At 42.5% G+C, this 22,450-nt stretch overlaps 2 protein-coding genes across 4 annotated transcripts in view; both read left to right on the top strand.

Moving 5' to 3' along the window:
- LOC306655815 (rho guanine nucleotide exchange factor 4) overlaps window positions 1-22,450 on the top strand; it is a 126,417-nt gene that overhangs the window by 89,072 nt on the left and 14,895 nt on the right. For 2 of the 3 annotated variants that reach the window (XM_079130455.1, XM_079130456.1), the window contains one exon: window positions 14,622-14,761. In XM_079130455.1, coding sequence (XP_078986581.1) covers window positions 14,622-14,761 — 140 coding nt within the window. Of the gene's footprint in view, window positions 1-14,584; window positions 14,762-22,450 lie in introns of all 3 variants that reach the window. The other variant, XM_079130457.1, reaches the window with a different exon arrangement.
- Window positions 21,190-21,474, top strand: SMIM39 (small integral membrane protein 39; the record flags this gene model as incomplete). Its single annotated transcript, XM_079130544.1, has 1 exon — window positions 21,190-21,474. Exon 1 carries the CDS (start codon window positions 21,304-21,306, stop codon window positions 21,472-21,474), a length of 171 nt encoding a protein of 56 aa, XP_078986670.1. The 5' UTR covers window positions 21,190-21,303.

Raw genomic sequence — 22,450 nt, forward strand, 5'->3', positions numbered from 1 at the left:
GACTCAAAATAAAAAATAAAAAGAAAATAAATAAAAAGGACTGGAGGGGTAGCTCAGTGGTAGAATACTCCTGGGTTCAATTCTCAGTAACCACCACCAAAATAGAGTATATAAAGCAGAGATTCCCCCAACACTCTCCAATATGCAATACAGGTGTCCCTCAGTATCAGCATGGAATTGATTCCAGGATGCCTGTAATACCAAACTCATTCATACTCAAATTCTTTATATAAAATGGTATAGTATTTGCATATAACCTACACATATCCTCCTGTATACTCAAAATCACCTTTAGATGGACTTATAATACCTGATATAATGTAAACACTATATAAGTAGTTATTTTACTGTTTTGCTTAGGGAATAATGACAAGGACAGTCAGTACAATGTAATTTTTTTCCCCAAATGTTTTCCATCTGCAGTTGGTTGAATCCATGGAAGCAGAGCCTGTTGATACAGAGGGCCAACTGTATATTTATTTGTATTTGTTACTTAAAAGATATAAATATATTTTAGACAGATTTTTTATAACAGGCTGCAGAAAGGCTGCATGACTTTTTATTCAAACTGAAGAGAAGTGCAGCTTTTCTAAACAAGAGTTCAGCAAGAACTAGTGTTGGATTTAGAGACCAGCTAACATTGATTACTCTGCTATGCATGTGAAGACTGAACACTATTTGGAAGGCAACTTCATCTTGAAACTGGTATTGGCAAGATCATCCTCCAAGCTGTAAATTGAAAGCTTTATGCATGCTTCTAACTTAGAATGAAGCATAGTCAACTTTAGGGAATGGAGGTATAGCTTAGAAGTAGAGCACTTAACCTCATATGCATGAAGCCCTGGGTTCTATCCCCAGCACCACAAAAGAAAAAAAAAAGAAAGAAGGAAAAGGAACACATAAATACATAACATCATCCTGTTGCATTTAACCTAAACAACTTGAAGGAAATTGCACCCTTTTTGAAACCTAATTTGTTTTAAATATTGGCTCAGTTATATAATCTATCATGAAAAATCATGGCGTTTTATTTGGTAATTAAGTAATTTTGTGATTAAATTATCATTAGTTATGACATGATTTATTGTACTATAGAACATTGAACATTCTAAAATTTTTCATTAAAACAATATGTGACATAATTTCATTGTATTATAGAGAGTTGTATTGATTTTGGCCAAATGTATAATTTGCCTTCCTTTGATTTGTACTCCAAAAGTCTGTGATCTAGAATACTGTTTCAGGCTGGTTATGTTCAGTGAAAAAATCAGTCATTACCTGAATTTTGCAGCAGCATAAATTTAAGGGCACAGCTGTTCACATCTCTAGCAGTCCCTGTTTGCTAACATAAAATTACCATGTGTCAAAAATCATGCTTCACTTATTGCTTAAGCGTGATGTATCACATTGTATTAGTCAACTTTTCATTGCTGTGACCAAAATACCTGACAAGAACAATTTAGAGGAGGAATCAATTTATTGGGGCTCATGGTTTTAGAGGTCTCAGTCCATGATTGGCCAACTCCATTGCTCTGGGCCTAAAGTGAAGCAGAACCCCATGGCAGTAGGGCAGGGTGAAGGAAAGCTGCTCAACTATGGCAGTCAGGAAGCAGAGAGAGATTTAGAGAGAGAGAGAGAGAGAGCAAGAGGAGCCAGGGACCAGACAGAGTCCAAGGCCATACCCCCAGTGACCTACTTCCTTCACCTACACCCCACTTGCCAACAGTTACCACCCTGTAGTCAGTTCAAATTATTAATTCATCAAATGGATTAATCCACCTATGTGATTACAGCTGTCATCATCTAATCATTTCACTTCTGAGCATTTCTGCACTGCTAAAACATGAACTTTTCTGAGGACATTAAAGATTCGAACTATAACTCACTTTTCTTATGCTTTTTGAAAATTGGGACTACAGCCTCTTTTATACATGAAGAACTGCAATTTGATTTCCTAGGGACTTCATGCTTTTAATAATGTGGCACCACATCACCAAACAAGCAGGTACATGGGGATACATATGAAAGGGAAGGTGGGGAAAACAAACCAGGACAGCTGGAGACCCTCAAAGCAGGAGGGAGGCTGAGGCCATGTAAGCATGTGGGAAAGGGAGCTGGCCCACAAGGAGTGGGCAGCCTAGGACAGTTTTCATCCTGTTTTTGCTGCTGATTGTCTGAGAACTTTATCACATGAGTCTTGTGGCCCACATCATTGTTCTGGGCCTATTAACATCTACTTCATTCAGGCTAGGCTTGAATCAGGTATGTGCAATAATAACATTGTGAATTCTCAGGAAAAATATCTTCCTCCCACCACTGAGAGAACTGGGAAGAGAAGTAAGGCTGAGCAAAGCTCAAAGGCTCAAGTCAAGCCTTGAGGTATGGAAGGACTCCACTTTGGTGCTATGGATACTATAGAGTTTTAGTTGCCAGATGACCAAAGCTCTCAAATGCTTACATAGGCAAACCTTTTGAGTGACCGAAATCAAAAATCTTGAGCTAAATTTAGTGTGGAATCTTGGATGGGATCCTGGAACAGAAAAAGGACATTAGACATCAGTTAATAATTAGTTGTCAGTATCAGCTCATTCATTGTAACAAATGTACCATACTAATGTCAGAACTTAATAATATGGGAAACAGGGTGCTGGGTATATGGAGATGTCTGTGCTATCTGCTACATTGTTTTGTAAATCTAAAATTGTCCTAAAAAATAAAATCCATTAGTAATAATTGTTTTTTAAAAAAACCAAACATTGGAAAGGATTTAGATAGAGCAGAAAGGGCATGTCAACTCATCAGCAAAGGCCCCAGGGCCAACAAGAGCAAGTGAGGAGAGACTAGCCCTAAGGATGTGGCATCTCGAGGATGGTGTGTGTAGGCCCCACAACACAGGGCACCCTCTCCCTCCTTTCTGGGGACTCACTGCTAGCTTTAAGACCAGGCTGTAGGGGCTCAGAGCAGGAGGTTGCTGCTGTGTTGGGTTCCAGCTGAAGGTATGAGAGAATGGTTGGCCTCTGCCTGGGCTGCCTGCTTCTCTTGCAGTATGCACGGACTTTCCTCAAACCTAACTGTTGGACTCACCATCAGCAGTCCTGCTTGCAGAAGACAAACAATATAAACAGTCTAGCATAAAAAAGTCCAGCGTTCTGGCTGGCCCTCGAGGTTTGGTTCCTTGTGAGCTGTGTTATTTGAGGGAAAGAGCTTTACTTCTCTGGGCCCCAGCTTCCTCTTCTATAGAACATGCATGTCATTTCATCCTCGGTTCCTATCAAAGAGGTGTAGTGCATGCAGTGACAGACCTGAAAATGGACCCTAGTTCTACAGCTGAAAACCACCCTCACTGCTGCCCTGCTCAGGCATTGGAGCCTCATCTATGATCCCTCATCCCCATTTCTCACTCCACTGTAACTATTCTGCGTCCTTGACCTCCCAGGCTTGGTTCAGTTCCCTGCGCCTGCAACTTCATGGCACCACCACACAACACTTTGTTTGCCTGCTGGACTCTGGTCTCCTTCATGCTGTAACCTCAGAGCATGATATGTGTCCATACACAGTGGGCACTGAATAAATACCTGAGTGAATTCACAAAACAAGAAATGAATATGTAGCTGTAATAATCTGGAAGCTCCAGTCATTTGGTCCTGGGTAACAGCCACGATTGACTGCTCCCTCCAGCTGCCCTGAATGCTGCAATTCCTGTTTATACTGAGAAGTGTGTCAGGCTCTTTAGAGAGATGTCTAAAAGGGCCCTGAGGCCATCCCAAAGACTGTAGTGCCTATATTTTCTGGAGCTTAACTACCTTTAGAGTTAATAAGTCACTTTGTCAAGGGAGTGCACTGTATCTTAAACTCTGAGCACATACCAGGATCATCTGAAGGTTCTGTGCGAACACACTGCCATGTCCCACCTCAGAGTCTCCCATTTGGCAGTTCTGGGTGGAGATCCAGAGAAATTACATCTCTAACCAGTTCCCAAATGCTGCACATTTGGGGACCACACTTTGAGAACCACTGACTTCCAGCTGTAGGTCAACACAGGAAAGAATTAGGAACTGAGGAGATTCCCAGGGATTGTCTAACTTTGTAGACAGACTGTCCACCTTCTCCGATAAAGGGAAATAGAATTGTTTGGCTGCTGTTATTCAGAGGTAAAGGCATTTCCACTGATTTCTTTTTTCTAGAATCCAGAATTCATATCTGAGCTGCTGTCTGAACATTGTTAGAATTTCAGAATGGATCAGAGATAGCCAACTTGTCTTCCTACAAAAGAATTAAAAATCCAATATCAAGACTGACTTTTGCACTCACCAGACCATGGTGTATTCATTCATTTATTGACCTGCAAGTCCTGTGAAGCCCATGGTCACTCTTTTTAATGCTTTCAAGTAAGTTAGCTGTGTGTGAACCTCCGAAGAAGTGCATTTGTATGACAGGAGTTTGAGGAGTCTTGGCAGAAAGGTGATGACCTGCTGCTGAACAGCAAAAAGCCAGGGTTTCCTAGCTTCAGTTCTGGGCTTCTTCCCCCACTCCCACCTCCACTTCATGTATGCCTCCTCTTCCCTGCACTTACGCAGTCGTGAGACTCTCAGGAAACACCCCCTGAATTCCACACCCTGTGCTGGAGGCTGGATATAAGATGATGAGAAAAGTACAGGGAGATTCGTGTTGAAATTTGCTTTTATTTTCTCCCAGACTGCAGGTTTGCTTAGATAAGCAATCATTTTGTAAGTTGCTGAGACCCCCCCCCCACCTCCTGAGAATGGCTAGGTAAAAAAACAAGAAAAGTAGTGAGAAAAAGAAATCAGTTTTATTTCCCCAGAGAGGCCATTGCTTTTTAAATAGCCCAGATATTATGTGCATGTACAGATATGGCATAATGAATCCCACTTTTCTATATAATTATAATGTGCCAATAAGAAATAGGTTAAAAAAATTAAACCTAGGAGAAAGTAGGGGGTCCCTTATCTTTTAATATTTACAAATTAAATTATGTGATGTCTGGGATTGCATTAAAATAGTGGAATATTTTTAAAAATCAAATAGGATCTAAATATGGAGAGATATTCTATGTTCATGAATTGGAGAATTCAACAGGATAAAGCTCTCCAAATTAATATACAGGTTTAATTTCTGTTGAAATCCCAGCAAGATATTTTGTTACTATACACAAAATTATTCTAAAATTTATATGGAAAGAAAAAAAAAAAAAACAAGAATAGCTAAAATAGGGGCTGGGGTTGTGGCTCAGTGATAGAGCACTTACCTAGCACCTGTGAGGCACTGGGTTAGATCCTCAGCACCACATAAATAAATAAAATTAATTAAGTAAATAAAATAAAGGTATTGTGTCCATCTACAACTAAAAAAATTTTTTAAAAGAATAGCTAAAACAATTCTGAAAAAGAGAAATGAAGTAGAAGGAATCACTACCAAATATCAATCATTACTATATGCTCCCAGAAAACAAGACTGGAATAAAGGATAAACACATAGATCAATGGAACAGAATAGAAAATCCAGAAATAGCACCATGTGCTTCCCTGAAAACACATGGAAAACAATACAAAAAGAAAAAGAAAAAAATGGAGGCAACCCTCATGGACCAGTGATGTTTTATTCAGCACCAGAGGGGCACATCTTCAGGGGCAAAATGGTGGCGAGCCACCACGAGCGTCTGGGTTTTATACGCAGCCTAGCAGAGCCAGGCCATGGGAGGAGTTAGTTACTTTCGGTGGGCAGAGGGCAGAGCCAGGACATTGGAGTTTTGGTGGTGGGATCATTTAGGGCAGGGTTGGAGGACAGTTAGGTAACCATATCCTGCACTCCTACCCCACACCCCCTGGTCATCTCTAATTTTCTCTTGTTAAGAATTTGCCTATTCTAGATAACCTCATATAAGCAGAATCAGACAATATGTGTCCTTTTGTATCTGGATTATTTTACTTAGTATAATATTTTCAAGGTTCATTCCTGTTGCAGTTTGTACCAGAATGCCATTCATGTTTATGGTGGTATAATATTCCATTGTATGTACATATCAGATCTTCCTTATCCATTCAACTATTAATGGACACTAGAATTGTTTCCACCTTTTGGCTATTGTGAATAAAGCTGCTATAACTATTGTTATACAGATATCTGTTTGAGTCCCCGATGTCAGTTTTTGGAGATATATAATATTATGATTTGGATATGAGGTGTCCTTCCTCATATCCAAAAGACACATGTGAGGCAGTGCAGGAAGGTCAAAACTGAAATTATTAGATTATGAGAGCTGTAATGGATTAATGGATTAATCTACTTGATGGATTAATAATTTGAAAGAACTACTTAGTAACCATAGGCAGGTGGGGTGTGGCTGAAGGTGTCCCTGGTTCCTCCTGTGCTCTCACACTCTCTCTCTCTCTCTCTCTCTCTCTCTCTCTCTCTCTCTCTCTCTCTCTCTCTCTCTCTCTCTCTCTCTCTCTCTCTCTCTCTCTCTCTCTCCCTCTCTCTCTCTCTTTCCCTCTCTCTTTCCCTCTTTCCCTCTCCCTCTCCCTCTCCCTCTCCCTCTCCCTCTCCCTCCCCCTCTCCCTCCCCCTCTCCCTCTCCCTCTCCCCCTGCCCACCCATGCCCTTCCACCATCTTCTGGCTCCCCTCAGGCCCAGAGCAATGGAGTCAGCTAACCCTGAACTGAGACCTCTGAAATCATAATCCCAAACAAACTTTTCCTCCTAGTTATTCTCGTCAGATATTTCAGTCACAGCGACAAAAATCTGACCTAACATGTATACCTAGGAGTGGATGTCCTGAATCATATGGTAATTTTATGTTGTGTTTTTTGAGAAACTGCCAAACTCTTCCACAGCAACTATACCATTTTATATTCCTATCAGCAGTGCATAAGGGTTCCAGTTTCTCACATCCTCCTCAACATTTGTTATTTCCCATCTTTTGTTGTTGCTATGACAACCATCCTGAAGATGAGAAGTGGCATCTCCTTGTGGTTTGAATTTGCACTTCCCTGATGATTAGCAATGTTGAGCATTCTTTCACATGCTATTCATATTTATGTGACCATTCATATAACTTTTTTAGAAGAATATCTGTTCAACTTGATTGCTCATTTTTGTTTTTAATTTTTAATTATATGGTATGATATATTGTAGAGAATAATAATTTGATGCATATGTACAACATGTAATGATAGAATCAGGATGGTTTGCTCTTTTTTGTTTATTTATTTACTCTGTACTGGGGATTAAATCTAGGGGCTCTCTAGTACTGTGCTACATCCTTAAACCCCTTTTTTTAAATTTTGAGACAGGGTCTCATTAAGTTGCCAAAGCTGATCTGATCTCAAACTTGTGATCCTCCTGGCTCAGTATCCTGAGTGGCTATGATTACAGGGATGCACCACTGTACCTGGCTTGCTCATTTTTTAATTGAGTTTTTTTTGAGGGTTTGGGGGTTATATCCTTTTTTTTTTTTTAGTTATGTAAGTTCTTTATATATTCTGGATATTAATATTTTATTGGATGCATCATTTGCAAGTATTTTCTCTCATTCAGTGAGTTATGTTTTCCTCTCTTGATGCACAAAAGTTTTAAATTTTAATGTAGTATCATTTACTGATTTTTTTCTATTGTTGCCTGGGCTTGTGGTGTCATGTCCAAGAAATCATTTTCAAATACAATGTATAAAGCTTTTCCACTAGGTTTTCTTCTGAGGGTTTTGAAGTTTTAGCTGTTATGTTTAGGTTTTTGTCCATTTTGAATTGATTTTTACATGCATCGAAGTCCAAGTTCATTCCTTTTTAATTTGGATATCCAGTTTCCCAACACCATTTGTGAAAAAGACACTTTTCCTTCACTGAATGTCATGGCACCTTCGTCAAAATCAATTGACGTACAGGGAGAGTTTATTTCTAGTTTCTCTGTTCTTTTTCATTGGACTGTATGTCTGTCCTTATGCCAGTACATACCATTTTGATTATGGTGGTTTGTAGTAGGATTTGAAATCAGAAAATATGGGTCCTCCAATTTTGTTCTTCTTTTTCAAGATAATTTTGGGTATTCGGTGTCACTTGAAATTCCATATGAATTTTAGGATTAGCTTTTCTATTTGTATTAAAACACTTGGGATTTTGATGGGAATGCACTCAATCTGATAGTATTGTCATCTTTAAAATATTAAATACATTATTTATAAACATGGTATGTCTTTCCATTTATTTAAGTTTTCTTTCATTTCTTCCAATAATGTTTTGTAGTTTTCAGTGTACAAATATTTTGCCTCCTTGGGTAAATTTATTCCTAAGTATTTGCTAGTGCAATGGAATTTTTAAAATTTGTTTCATGTTGTTCACTACAGATATACAAAAATAAAACTTGGTTTTTCATGTTAATTTATATTCTGCACTTTTGCTGAATTTATTTGTCAGATATAGCAATTTCTTGTGGACTCTTTAGAGTTTTCCATAAAAAGTATCATGTCACCTGCAGGCACAGATAACTTTCTTTTCAACATGATGCCTTTTGTTTCTTCTTGCCTATTTATTCTCACTATTACTTCCACTTCTATATTGAATAGAAGCGGAGAAAGTGGGCATCTTTGTCTTGTTCCTGATGCCAGGGAAAAAATTATTTCAGTCTTTCACCATTTAGCATGATGTTTGTGAATTTTTCATATATGCCCTTTATCACATGAAGGACTGTCCCTTATATTACTAATTTATTGGGTCTTTATATAATGAAAAGATGTTGCATCTTGTCAGTTTTTTTCCTGTATTAGTTGAGATGATCATGTATTTCTTGCCTCCAGTATATTAATGTGGTATATTATAATGGTTCATTTTGATATGTCGAAACACCCTTGCCTTCCAGAAATAATTCCAACTTGGTCATAATACATAATCCTTTTAATATGCTGTTGAATTCGATTTACTAGTGTTTTTGAGGATGTTTGCATCTATACTCATAAGGGCTACTTCTTAGTCCATAAGTTTTGTTTTTTTCTTGTAGTTTCTTTGTCTGATTTTGTTTGCAGAGTAATGTTGTTCTTCTGTAATGAGTTAAAAAGTATTCCTTCCTCTTCACATTTTTGAGGAATTTGAGAAGAATTGGTATTGATTACTCTTTGGTAGGATTCACTATCAGATGGTAGTAACTATCTGGTCCTGGACTTTGCTTTGTTTGGAGGTTTTGATTACTCATGCAATCTCCTTACTGACTATGGGCCTATTCGGATTTTCTATATCTTCTTGGGTCAGTTTTGGTATATCATGTGTTTCTAGAAATCTTCTGTTTCACCTAGTTTATCTCATTTGTTGGTATACAACAGTTTATATTACTCTCTTAAAAGCATTTCAATTTCCTGTCAATTGGCAGCAGTGCCTCACTTTGCCAACTGATTTTCTACAAGTGTACAAAAGCCTTTAAGTGGAAAAAAGATGGTCATTACACAAGTGAAGCTGGAATTAGACTATTATAAGCAATGAAAATGAAACTTTACCTACACCTCAAAATAAATCATAGATTTAGTGCAAAAGGTAAAGCTGTAAAGCTTTTAGGGCTTGTGGGTATATCTTAGTGGTAGAATGCTTACTTATGGCACTGGGTTCAATCTCCATCATTGAAAGGAATTTACACACAGACACACACACACACACACACACACACAACCTTTAGAAGCAAATATAATTAGAAAATAGGATATGATGAAGATGTGTTAGACATGACACCAAAAATATGACTCATAATGAAAAACTGAGCTTCATAAAAATTTAAAACTTTTGCTTGCTCTACAAAAGCCCTTATTAAGGAGATGAATAAATAGTCTATAGATCAAGAGAAAATATTAGTAAATCACATATCTGACAAAGAATTCATATCTGAAATATATGAAAAACTCTCAGATCTTGATGTATTCATAAAATAACAAAAAAGATCTAGTTAGAAAACAGGAAAAAGACATGAAGAGATACTTCACCAAAGAGTAGATATGATAAATAAACACATGAAAAGATATACAACATCACCAGCTTTTTAGGAGGTGAAAACTGAAACCATGATCTGATATCTCCACATATCCATCAGAATATCTACTATATAAAACAGTGACCATACCAAATCCTGGTACAGGTTCAGAGAAACTGTCTCTTATGTTACTGGTTAGAATGTAAAATGGTACAGCCACTCTGGAAAATGATTTGGTGGTTTCTTAAAAGCTAAGTATTCACTACCATATGACCCAGCAATTCACTCCTGGGCATTTATCACAGAGAAATGAAAACTTATGCCACTCAAAATCCTGCTCATGAATATGCATGTAGCTATATTCATAATATACGATAATTGGAAATGACCCATATATCCTTAAACAGGTGAATGGTTAAACTTAGTGATACTTACATATCATGAAATACTACTCAGCAATAAGTCAAACTATAATATAACTTGAAAGGATCTCACGTGTGGTGACTGAGTGATAAAGGCCACCCTTGAAAGCTTACATACAGGTTGCTCTGGTGGGTACACACATCCAGACAGGTGATAAAATGATATAGGACTTTACACACACATTTCCCCAGTGTCATTTTCCTAACTGTGATACTTTACTAGACTTAAATGCAATATCCTTGGGGGAAACTGGGTGAAGGATAAAGAGAATCTCTCTGTACCAGTTGTAGTACCTTGTAACCCAACAATTATTTCAAGTAAAGTTTTTAAATACCCTAGAAGAGATGATATGGCACTTGGACCATCTGTGATAGATTGCAGTTTGTTATAGATGTGTCTGAGATTATGTTTTTTTTAAAGACAGAGATATAATATTTATCTCTTAGAAACATATACTGTAGTAGTTACAGATGGAATCATGGCATGTCTTGGCATGCTTTAAAAATCATCTAGTGGGGAGGACAATTAAATGACGAAACAAAATTGGCTGCATGTTGAGAATTGTTGAAGCTGGACACTGGGTATACAAGATTCCTTGTACTGTTTTTTTCTCCCTTTGTATACAATTGAAGCATTCCGTAATAAAACAACCTTAAAACATAAGTGAAATAAAAATTATGGGGTTGACTTGGTCCTTTTGATGTACAAGGTCAGAAGCAGGGTCCTTGACTTCTACTTGCAAGCTGAGCTCAGCCATAGTTGCCATGCTAGACAAAGAGGGCTTCCCAGGTTTCCTCTCACCATGCCCGTTGCTTCTGCCCATATGCAGCTACATGCATGAAGCTTTGGTGTTCTTGGCATTAACTCTGCCAGCCTATTTCTCCTCTAGCTTTTCATTTGTTCTTGCATCCATGTATCCATCTTTCATTTTTTTTTTTTTTAAGGGTACTGGGGATTTAGCTCAGGAGCACTCTACCATTGAGCTACATTCCCCTTTTATTTTATTTTGAGATAGGGATGCTTTACCACTGAGCTACATCCACAGTAGTTTTCATTTTTTACTTTGGGTCTCCATAAGTTGCTTAGGGCCTCATTAAATTGCCCAGTTTTGCCTCTAACTTGCTCTCTTCCTGCCTCAGCCTTCCCAGTCGCTGGAATTACAGGCAAGCACCACCACGCCCAACCTCATCTCTCCATTTTTTAATTCATACATTTAGTCTCTACCTAGCCACCATTCTTCCATCCATTTGCTTATTTATTTATCTAACATTGACTGAATATCAACATCAATGAAAAGGGCATGGCTATTGCTTCAAGTAGTTCATAGTCTAGCTGGGGAGAAAGGCAAACACAATGCAGAAAAAATCAAGTTAGACCCAATTAGTTCTTGGAGGAAGGGATCAGATGAGGCTTGCACAAGGGAGCAAATGTCTGAAGAGAGTCTTGAAAGTTAATACTGTCACCTTTGTTGAGCCCATGTAAATAATCCAGGATAATCTCCCTATTTCAAGGTCAGCTGATTAGTGTCTTAATTCCATCTGAAACCTTAATTCCTTGTTGTCACGTAACATGACATAGTCATAGGCTCTGAGGATATTTTTCATGTTGTAGAGAGCATTATTCTGCCTCCCACAAGAATAGAGCCCAGACATAAACTCATCCATATGAAACTTGACTTAGAATAAGAAGAGAAATAGATTCATTGGAAAGGTCCACCTGTTCAATAAATGGTGCAGAGACTATTGATTATTCTTATGGAAAAAAAAATGAAATTGGATTCCTACTTCACACCATACATAGAAATCATTTGTAGGTAGACTTAAAACTTACATGTAAAAAAAATCTATAAAATATGAAAATATAACAAAGGGAATATCTGTATGACTTTGAGATAGGGAAGAATTTCCTAAACACAAAAAAATACAAATTATATAGGACACAACTGACAAGTTTATCTATATCAAAATTTAAGCATTTCAGTTATTCAAAAGTTAAAAAAAAGGGGGGGGGGCGGGGAAGAATGATGAGGCAAGCCAGCTGGGCACAGTATTGAATGCCTGTACTTCCAGCAACTCAGGAGGTTGAGGTAGGAGGATCACAAGTTCAAGACCAGCCTCAGCAACGTAGCAAGACCCTGTTTCAAAATAAAAAGGGCTGGGGATGTAGCTCAATGGTAAAGCACCCCTGGTTCAATTCCCAGTACTGATTAAAAAAACAAAAAAAAAGGATAAGCCACAAACCAGGAGAAGATGCTTGTGACACAGATGGGTGACAGATATCCAAACTGGGAGGAATATATATATCAGAAATATATTAAAGATAGGCATCTCAATGGAAATGATTAAAATTCATAGATAGTTAAGCATTAAAGGAAACAAATGACATGAATAGATAAAATGCTCAACTCACTAGTAATCAGAACTGTAAATTAAAACCATAGTAAGATATCATTTCATACCCATTTGTCTCTCAAGAGCTGTTGATATTGCACATCCCAAGAATTGGCCAGGATGTAGAACAATGGGAACATTAATATTCCACTGCTAAGAGTCTAAGTTGTTACAATAGCTTTGGAAATTGTTTAAGTTACCCAGGACCCAGAGAAGCCACACCTAGGTATCTTTACCTTAGAGCATTAATTCACACCAGGGGGCTGATTTCTCTCAAAGTGAGCAGAAAGGGCTGTTTACAATGGTTTGTGGTCCTTGAAAGAGTCACATTCCATGAGCAATACACAGTAGATCTATGGTGTTGATATTTGATGGGAAGCAGGACAGGAGTAAGAAAACTGTGTTAAAAGCAATAAGGAGAGGTTGAGAAACATTGTCCTACAAAAAGTCCTGGTCATGTGACCAGGAGGTGTGTAAATGTGTGTATAGCAGCATCATACACATCAGCAATGACACAGTAAACAACACACCCTTCCCCAGCAGTACAGTGCATACACAGTACATGAAATATTCATAAAACACAAGCCTGTGCGTCAGTAAATGTGAACCCATCACAGCTACGCAGGCAGTGGAGTAAAAAGAGCCAGTCAGGGAATCGCTGCTGGTCAGTTCCATTTATATAAAGTCAAAACCAGGAAAAACTCAACAAAAACATGCTAAAACAAAGATAGGCCTAGGAGTGATTGTTTTTTTTTAATTTTGATATGAGGTCTCTCCAAGTTGTAGAGGTTGACCTTGAATTTGAGTTCCTCCTCCTCCCACTCCCTGAGATTACAGGTGTGCACCCATAATGGGAATGTTTTGTTTTGTAAAAAAAAAAAAGTTCAAACTATTGGATATCTCTAAAGGAGATAGGGGAATGGGATTGGAGTGATGCAAACAAGAGGCAGATTCTAAGATTACAGTGTTAAGCATATCAGTAGATGCACCCTTTTAAATTTCAAACTATATTTGCAGGTATATGCTATATATCTTCTTTGTATAGACACAAATATAGCTGTTCCTCTGTGTCCACAGGGAACTGTTCCAGGACCCCCTGTGGATACCAAAATCCACTGATGCTCAAGTCCTTTTTATGAATGGTGCAGTATTTGCATAAAACTTACACATAGGCTGCTGTATACTTCTTGTTTGTTTGTTTTTGGTGATGAGGACTGATCCCAGGACCTGGTGCATGGTGAGCTGGAGCTACACTCCTAGCACTCCCACGTAATTACTTCTAGATTACCACTACTTATAATACCTAATACAATGTAAATATTATGTTAATAGTTGCTATACTGTATTGTTCAGGGAAAATGACAAAAAAGTCTGGATGTGGTCAGTATGGACATATAGACATGATTTTTTAAAAAAAATATTTTCAATACAAGGTTGGTTGAATCCTCAGATGAAGATCCCACACACAGAGGGTCAACTGTGTAACATAACAAAATTTTAACATTTTTCTTAAAAACCTTCTATAGGTGACATACTGCTAAATGGTTTTTAACTGAGTTCAGCAGGAGGAGCTCTTGAGTGTTGCACCATGGGGAATCCCATCTCCCTGTCTACCAGGTTGCTGTGGGCTGAGTGGCAGGTGACTGGCAGTGGTGTGTGAGTCAGCCAGTGTGTGCCTTCAACGAGGCCACAATTTTGCAGCAAGGATGGTTTGTAAAATTAGTTTCTGAACCTTGTCCTTACTCTCACAAAAGAGCATTTGTCCTAAATCATCTGGCTCCTTTTCTGCATGTCCACCTTCTGCTCTTAAAGCCCACCCCCTTTTGCCAGCTGCTGTCTCTGCTTCCAGCCATGCCAGATGGAGCTCTGGACACGACTGTCCGTGCTGAGGAGGCGGGGAGTGAAGAGGACCTGTATGAGGACCTGCACAGCTCTGGCCACCACTACAGCCACCCTGGAGGGGGCGGTGAGCAGCTGGCCATCAATGAGGTAGGGTCAAGACTGTGTGGGTGGAGGGAGGGATAGGGTTGGACCCATAGCCCGGCACATATGGGCCTGGCTGCCAGGGCAATTCAGCAGAGTCCCACAGGCCAGATAAGCACGGTCCTATTCAGAAATAGGATGTGGCCCTGGAGTGCACACAGCATGTTTCAGCCTGTGGCTCTCACTCTAGGGTGAGGTGTTCAGAGCAGTGTGCCCAAACATAGGACTCCTCTGTTCCCTCCTGGGACCCACAGAGAATCAAAAAAGCAGGCACATGTCCGTGTCTGGTCCTCCTGACACTGCTCTCCCAGGAGGAGACAGCCCTGTGCAAACATGGCCTGGGTGGGTGAAGCACTGCCTGGAAGAAGAGGTCAGGGTTCCCCAGTCACTCCAGCCCCCACCCTCCTACAAGCCACAAGCCATGGGAAGACTGGGGACAAGGCCACAGAAAACTGATTTCTCTCCTTTTGACACCAAGAGCTCAAAGTATTGCTGTTGCTATGACAACTGTGTGCCAGTTAGTTTTTTACTATTCCTCATGAGCAGAAAAATTAGTGAGAAACCTCATCTGAGTAGAACTGGTTCCCATCCCTAGTTCTCTTTTTGCATTCTGCAAAAAGGAGACACTTAAAAATATTTTTGATTTTTATTTGGTGCATATAATACTGGTATATATTTATAGGGCACAGTATGACATTTCAATAAATGTATACAATGTATAATGATCAGATCAGGGAAATTGTCATATCCATCACCTCAAACATTTATCATTTCTTTGTGTTGGTAGCAATAAAAATCCTCTCTACTAGCTATTTTGAACTATTCTTAATTGTTAAACAGCATTATCTTGCTGTGCTATAGAACACTAGAAATCATTCATCCTATCCGCTGCACCACTGCATCCTTTAACCATCCTTTCTTAGCAAAGAGAAACTTTGAAGCTTCGATTCTCCTCTTTCTCTCCCATGTGGTCCTGTTTTCTTGCCCTCTTATATTTAAAAGTGGAGTGGGTGGTGGAACATAATGGCAGTTAACCAAATTTTCAGCACAAGCACTTGCCCATAGCAACACCATGTTCCCCTGGTCGTGAGATTCTGTTATGTTTCTGCTTCATTAGAACCAGAATCTTGCAGTACTTCAATTTTTCCCCAGAAAGGGATCCATTTACAATTGGTCTTTTGCATTTCCTGAATGAACTGGCTGGTGGGCTTCTCTGAAATCAGTGCAGAGTGCAGTGACCCCAGTGTCCCCATGACTGAATAACAGGTGGTGATGAACTCTTCTTAGAGGCCTGGCTCTAGATAATGTAGATAATGATTTTTTTTTTTTTTTTTTTTTTTTTTTTTTTTTTTTTTTTTTTGGTGGTACTGGGGATGGAACCCAGGGCCCTAAGTGTGTGAGACAAGTGCTCTATCACTGAGCCGCATCCCCAGACCCTCAGGAAAATGATTTAAAATAGTCATTAAATATGACTTTTTGCAATATCCATGAAGGATAGAACATAAACATGCAAATAAAACCTCTCTTTCTTATTTTTTTCTTGCTGCTAGGGATTGAAGCCAGAGCCTTAGGCATGCTAATATGTGCTCTACCACTGAGCTATACCTCCAGCCTCCAACCTTTTTACCGCTTATGAGCTATTTTGAATGGAAGCTGTTCTGAAATCACATTGCAAGAAGAATTCACAGATAATGGTTATGCTTTGTCTTAAAAATGCAAGCTGCCTGCCTCAGAACTGGACTCATCCTTAGGAAGGGAAGCCCCAGAGTTGGTGCCTGTCACATGTGGGTGTGCAGAGCACTGAGCATATAACCATCTGAGCATCACTTCTCTTAGCTGTAAAACAGGATGATCATGGAGCTGCATGAGGATTAACTGGAACCTAATGAACTTAACCTGGCTCATGGCAGGGCCTAAGTACAGGTCTCCAGTGACAGGATGGGAAGAAGAAAGAGTAACCAAAAGTTCTCAGTGACCCCAAGAAGTGCAGTTATTTGATTGGCCTTCAACGCTATACTGGTAGAATTCCCATGTCTGTGCCTGATACCTGGTGGTGAAATTTTGGACTGTCACATCTTCTTACTGGTGAGGAGGTGCTTTTTTGGGCCCTCCAGTCCTTGACAAATCATTTATTCTAAGACACTTTGACCAAGAGACCAAGAGCTGAGACTGCTCTAAATCGACATATAGGCTTTGGCAGAGAGGCACCTCAAGGAGGGAAATGCAAACAATGTAGATATTAATTTTACAAGTGGCTGTTTGCATTGCTTAGAGAATTTGTTTCCTGTTTGGCTCCAGGTCTTTCTTAGTATTAGAGGTTCCTGGGTATACCTTATGTTTAGAACACTCAGTACTTTCTAGGGTACTGTCCTTCCTGGACTCTTGCCATTTCCTGGAGAGGAAGGAAGGTCACAACCCAGAGGAGACAACAGTTGGGCTGAGGGGCCCCTCTTGGCTGACACAGCAGGTTGTGCAGGGTAGAGCTAGTTCCTGACTCAGGTGGTATCCACCAAAGTGCCCACACACATGAGAACACCAGTGCTTCAAGATCCTGATGCAGAAGGTCCAAGAAATAGGGCCCTGAAAGAAACCAGAGGAAGGCAGAAGACTGTGGAGGCCACCTCCCTGGGCCCACAGGAGGACCTGCAGCCAATCAGCCCTATCTAATCATGGTGTGGATGTAGTGCTTGTGCTCACTGCAAAAATATAGGGGACTTCAGTGGGCCTAGCTGTTTTTGAGGACTCAGGAAAGGTAGTGTTTGCCACAATCATCTGGAGGCATTAGAAACTCTTTGAAAAGATATAAAGAGTGATCATCTAATAAGAGGCCAGGGAACCGGCCTAAGGTACTTCTAAGTTAACCACTTCCTACCTCTTAGGCACTTGAACTGCTGACCCTGTGAGCTCCATACAAAGCTTGGCTTGGGGTTAATGAGTTTCATACCTGGAAATTATTGAGGCAACTTGATGTCAAAGAAGAGTCCAGACTCAGTAATATTTGGTTTGCTCTATTTGATTTGCTCTAAAATTTTTTTAAGAATACATGGGTGTCTTGTTCAAAATTGTGACAGTTTCTTATTCACATTGGCCTTAGAAGAGGAAAGCACTTCTTAATTTCCTAAGAAAGGGGGACCTAAGCCATTTGGCCTGGAGAACAGTAGACAGGGGAGACCAGAGAGGCAGTCTATATTCTGGGTATCTTAGGACTGTTGTGGATGTGATGCATATTTGTGCATGTGGCATGTATGTAATATGTATATTCTGAGTATTTACCATGTACCAGACAGTGTCTCCAGCCTAGGAGGCAGATGTTCAGAAGACACAATCCTGCCTGCCAAGAGGTAGCCATCTAGGAACAGAGCTATTTGTGGGCATTTATTTTCCTCTGTGAGTGTCCTCAGGACAATGAGAAGACCCTGAGTTTTCTTTCTGTATTCTTTGCTCATACTTGCACCTGACCCTTTATGACTATCCAGACCCTGCAAGATAAATTAATGAATGTAGAAACTGATTGTCCTCAGTGCCCACAAGTGTTCCTGTCTCTTTTCAGCACTGTCCCCACTACAGCCCTCTCCAGATGCTCATGGCTTGACACTGGGCCTGTCCATTCTTCCCTTCCTGCCTCACCCTGCTGAGCTGACCCATCATCCCTACTACCAGGCCTGTAGCCATCCTCAGCTAAAGGACATTTTCTGAAAAGATGAGGCTATGTATGTAGGATGTGCCTATCAGCATGCATCTGAAAGACATTCCCTTTCCAAAGCCATCTACCTCTGGCCTCCACCATGATGTTTGTGCTGCTGGTACATGCTATGATCAGGGGAGAGGCAGACATGGCTTCCGGAGTTGTGGGGGAAGGTCTGGACCGACCATCTCATTGCCTGTGGACAGTTGGAGATTCCTCTAGGCTATATCTCCAAGGGCCATAGAGTTTTGGGGTCACCTCCGTGCACCTACACATACAGCTGCTCACATGTCCTCACTCCAGAATGGTAGGAGGGGTGGGTAACAATAGGCTGATTCTGAATCATCCCACAGAGAGAAGATTAAGCCCAAACTAGAAGGTAGACATGCGAGCCATGTTTCATCCAAACTGCACTTAAAATATAAAAAGGAACACCCATTGTCAATCATGAAGCCATCACAGCAGTGGGTAGTGGGATTGTTCCAGCAACTTGGACATTGGATCACTCAAGGATAGAAGGTATCTCATCATCCTTGCTCTTATGGCACTTCATGAAACACATGGGGGATGCTACAGGATCCAGGGCCATGGAGTCAGTTGGACCTCTGTCTCAAAGTATCTCTGTCATTCCCAAGCTCCTGTGACAATCCCAAGGCCTGACCTGTCTGTCACACACTCTAGCCCCAGGGAGGTGTCTGATACCAGTCAATACCCCAAATACATTGTGTTTACCCTCACACAACCACCTGGCTCAGGTGTTCCTTGAGATGGGGCAGGAGCAGCTTGAAGTTCCTTGAGACTAACACTGCTATGTCAGTCCAGGCTGCAAGGCCACCTGCTGACAAGCATCCCCAAAATAAGCATTCTTTCCTCTACTGTCATTGTGAAACCACAGCACTGAGGGCTAAGTCCTTACCTGCCTCAGATACCTGTCTCCCCTCCTCTTCAACATCTGCCCTGCCACCTTAGGTCCCTGTCTAGCAGCAGCAAGGGGGTGGGACACTTTCTTCTGCCATCAAGTCTTTTTGTTGGAAGGAAGGAAGGAAGACAGGGAGGGAGGGGAAAAGGAAGGAAGGAAGGAAATTCATACCAAAAGAGTTCTTGCCACTGTTGTCCCATAACACACTGAACTCTTTAGGACCAACAGGCTAGGGACTCCTAGTCAGAGGGGTGGGTCCTATCAGTCTGGCTCAGAGCAGAGATCCTTCTGCCATATTCCATGCTTCCAGGCTGCCCTGCTGTGCATGGGATACAGGTTCCATGCCCACATCTGGACCTGGACCAAAGGACTAAAACAAGCCTCCCTGGGCATGGCACAGTAGGGGGCTGCAGACCCTGCAGAGCTCAGGGACACACTGGCCTGCAGGTTCCCAGCCCTGCTGTGCCCAGGAGCCCAAGGACATGCAGACTCTTCACCTTCCCTTCTGGCTGGCAGGTCCCTCTGGAACCATAAATGCACAAAAATCCCCAGGTCAAGGATTCTGAACCACAACTCATTAGATGGTATGTCCCACAGTTTCAGAGTAGTGTTGGGATTTCGTGGTGACAGGGAGCCTTTTGATACCCTCTGATTCCCCGTAAGTCCTTAAGAGCTTGGGGGAGCAACTTGGCACCCAAGAACTGGGCAAGAGCAGTACACCAGACAGATGGGCTAGTCTGCGCCTTCAGATGTAAGGGTGGCAGATAGCCTCTCCAGACAGATCCTGCATACACGCAGGCACCCACAGGTGTACACAAACATATGCACAGGTAACCCCCACCCACATACACACAGATGCCCACACATGTATACACACAGGCACACAAGAGTACCACATGTGTACATACAACCCTGCCCTGGGGTCTTCAGAAGGATGGTCACATTCACAGGCACACTCTCCTATACTGGCATGCATGTAGTACTGACACAAATACACACAGAAACCTGAACACAACAGTCACCCACATGTGAAAACGCACCCTCTCCATGTATTCCATCCCCTTGCTCTTGGGAGAGACTTTTCCTGCCCCAAGAGTCAGAGCACTGAGCTTGTCACCCAGCAATCTGCCCACTCTGGACCTGTGTGTTCAGCCCTCTCAACTGCAGTTTTATCCTGGAGAGACACACTGGCCCTGACTGAACTCTGCTGTGGACAGGAAAGACTCAGGCATGTGAGTTTTTTAAACCTCAGTTAAGGTTGTGGGGTCTGTCTGGTGGAGGAAGTGGACAAAACATTTTTTTACGGATAGCTGAAGGTGCCAATTATTTGCCCAAAGGAGCAATATTTCTCTGGGAGTTGAGGTCGTGAGGAGAGAAGCCCTTAGCATGAATCAGCCCGGCCAGGGTTCAGATCCTGGCTCTACAAGACCTGGGTGATTTTATGATTAAGCAAAGTATGGGATCTTTTAGAGCCGCATTTACTCATCTGAAAAGTGGGGACCAGAGGGCAACCTCCTCGAAGCGACAGTGCTAGGCGTTTTGGCCCCTGCATGCCCGTGTCTGTGAGATCCCAGCGCATCCCTGAGCCATCTGTGCCAGGACAGCTGTGCGGGCGTTGAGAGACCCCCACCACCACAAGGAGGCGCCAAGGCCGGAGCGCAACGCTCGCTGGAGCCGCAGAGACCCCTCAGAGCTTCCTTAACCGGTCTCCCATCCTACGTCTCCCTCGGCCCTCCTCCCACCCAGCCATCCTCGCCAGCTCACTTGGTGCGGTTGCCCTGACTCCTGGGCCTAGGAAACGCCACGCACCGCGCCCGCGGCGCGGGAGGAGCCCCGGCCCTCCAGCGCCGGCAGCTCCGCCCCCTCCCCGGGCGCTGCGGGCCGCCGGCTCCGGCCCTGCGCGGCGGGATCTCCAGCCCGCACGGAGCGGGGAGGCCGGGCGCAATGGCCAGGGGCCCGCAGCCCCGGCGCGGCCCCGCGACGCCCGGGAGCGCCCTACGCGCCCTGCTACGCTGCAACCTGCCCCCGGGCGCCCAGCGCGTGGTGGTTTCCGCTGTGCTGGTGTTCCTCGTCCTCATCAATGTTGTGCTGATATTCTTGCTGGCCTTCCGCTGAGCTGAGCGGTCCGACCCAGCGCCCTGCCGTGCCGTGGGGGACCGCGCTGTGGTGAGTGGCGCCGGGTTTGCACACCAGCAGCTGTCACCCATAGTCTCAGCACCGGGATCTGGGGAGAGGAGGCTTTCCGCCCCCCATGTGCTCACTGACAAGGCCTGCTTTTGGGTGGTCCTGGAAGTGTCACCATGTGGGCGATGGGCAAGGTGGCACACATGCATGGGGGGGGGGGGGGTCCTTCACTCTGTCCTCTGTGCTGTGGTGCAGCGTGGGGGAGCTAAAATGGCGCGCCTCTGTGAATAACTGAGACTATGAACACAGCTGTAGCAGGGCTGGCTGTGGTTGTCAGGAAGCGGTGAGCATGTGACCACTGGGTGAGAACTGGGCATGTACTTGTGTGTGTGTGTTGAGAGCTTTGTGAAAGATGCCTGGATACCTCTGCGCAGGTCACCTGCAGTTGCTGTTCCCATTTTAGGCCTTAAAATAAGTAGTGCCAGTCAGTCTCCCTAGGGGCAGAGCCCCAGCTGCCCTTCTCCCAGGTAGTCACTGAATAGGAATCCCAGTGCAGGGGAGTCCAGACTGGCATTCTGGGACTGTACATTGGAAAGCCACCACCCCACCTTGCAAGTAAGAGAAAGAGAATGGCAGGGTGAGATGGGTGGTAGTGGTCATCAGGGGGCAATATGAAGCAGAGCCTGGCAGTATTGCCCTCCCCAGGGCCAGTCAGAACCTCAGAGGTACAGGAAGGGATCCTGACCCACCCCTGGCTTGTCTGAGTCTTGAACCTACTCCTCCACACAAACATCCCTGTGCCTCAAAGTCTGCCTCTCCTTTCCACTGCCAGGTGGGGCCCAGCCTGGAGTCCTCACCCCTGGGGACTGCTAAGCTGGAGTCTTAGCTTCAGGGACAACTGCACCTAGGTTGGAGCACCAGAAGGGCCCTGTGCCCAGAAACCATCCTCTGCCTGCAGGTGGAGCAC

The sequence above is a fragment of the Sciurus vulgaris genome (genome assembly GCF_902686455.1).
Source record: "Sciurus vulgaris genome assembly, chromosome: 3".
NCBI lineage: Eukaryota > Metazoa > Chordata > Mammalia > Rodentia > Sciuridae > Sciurus > Sciurus vulgaris.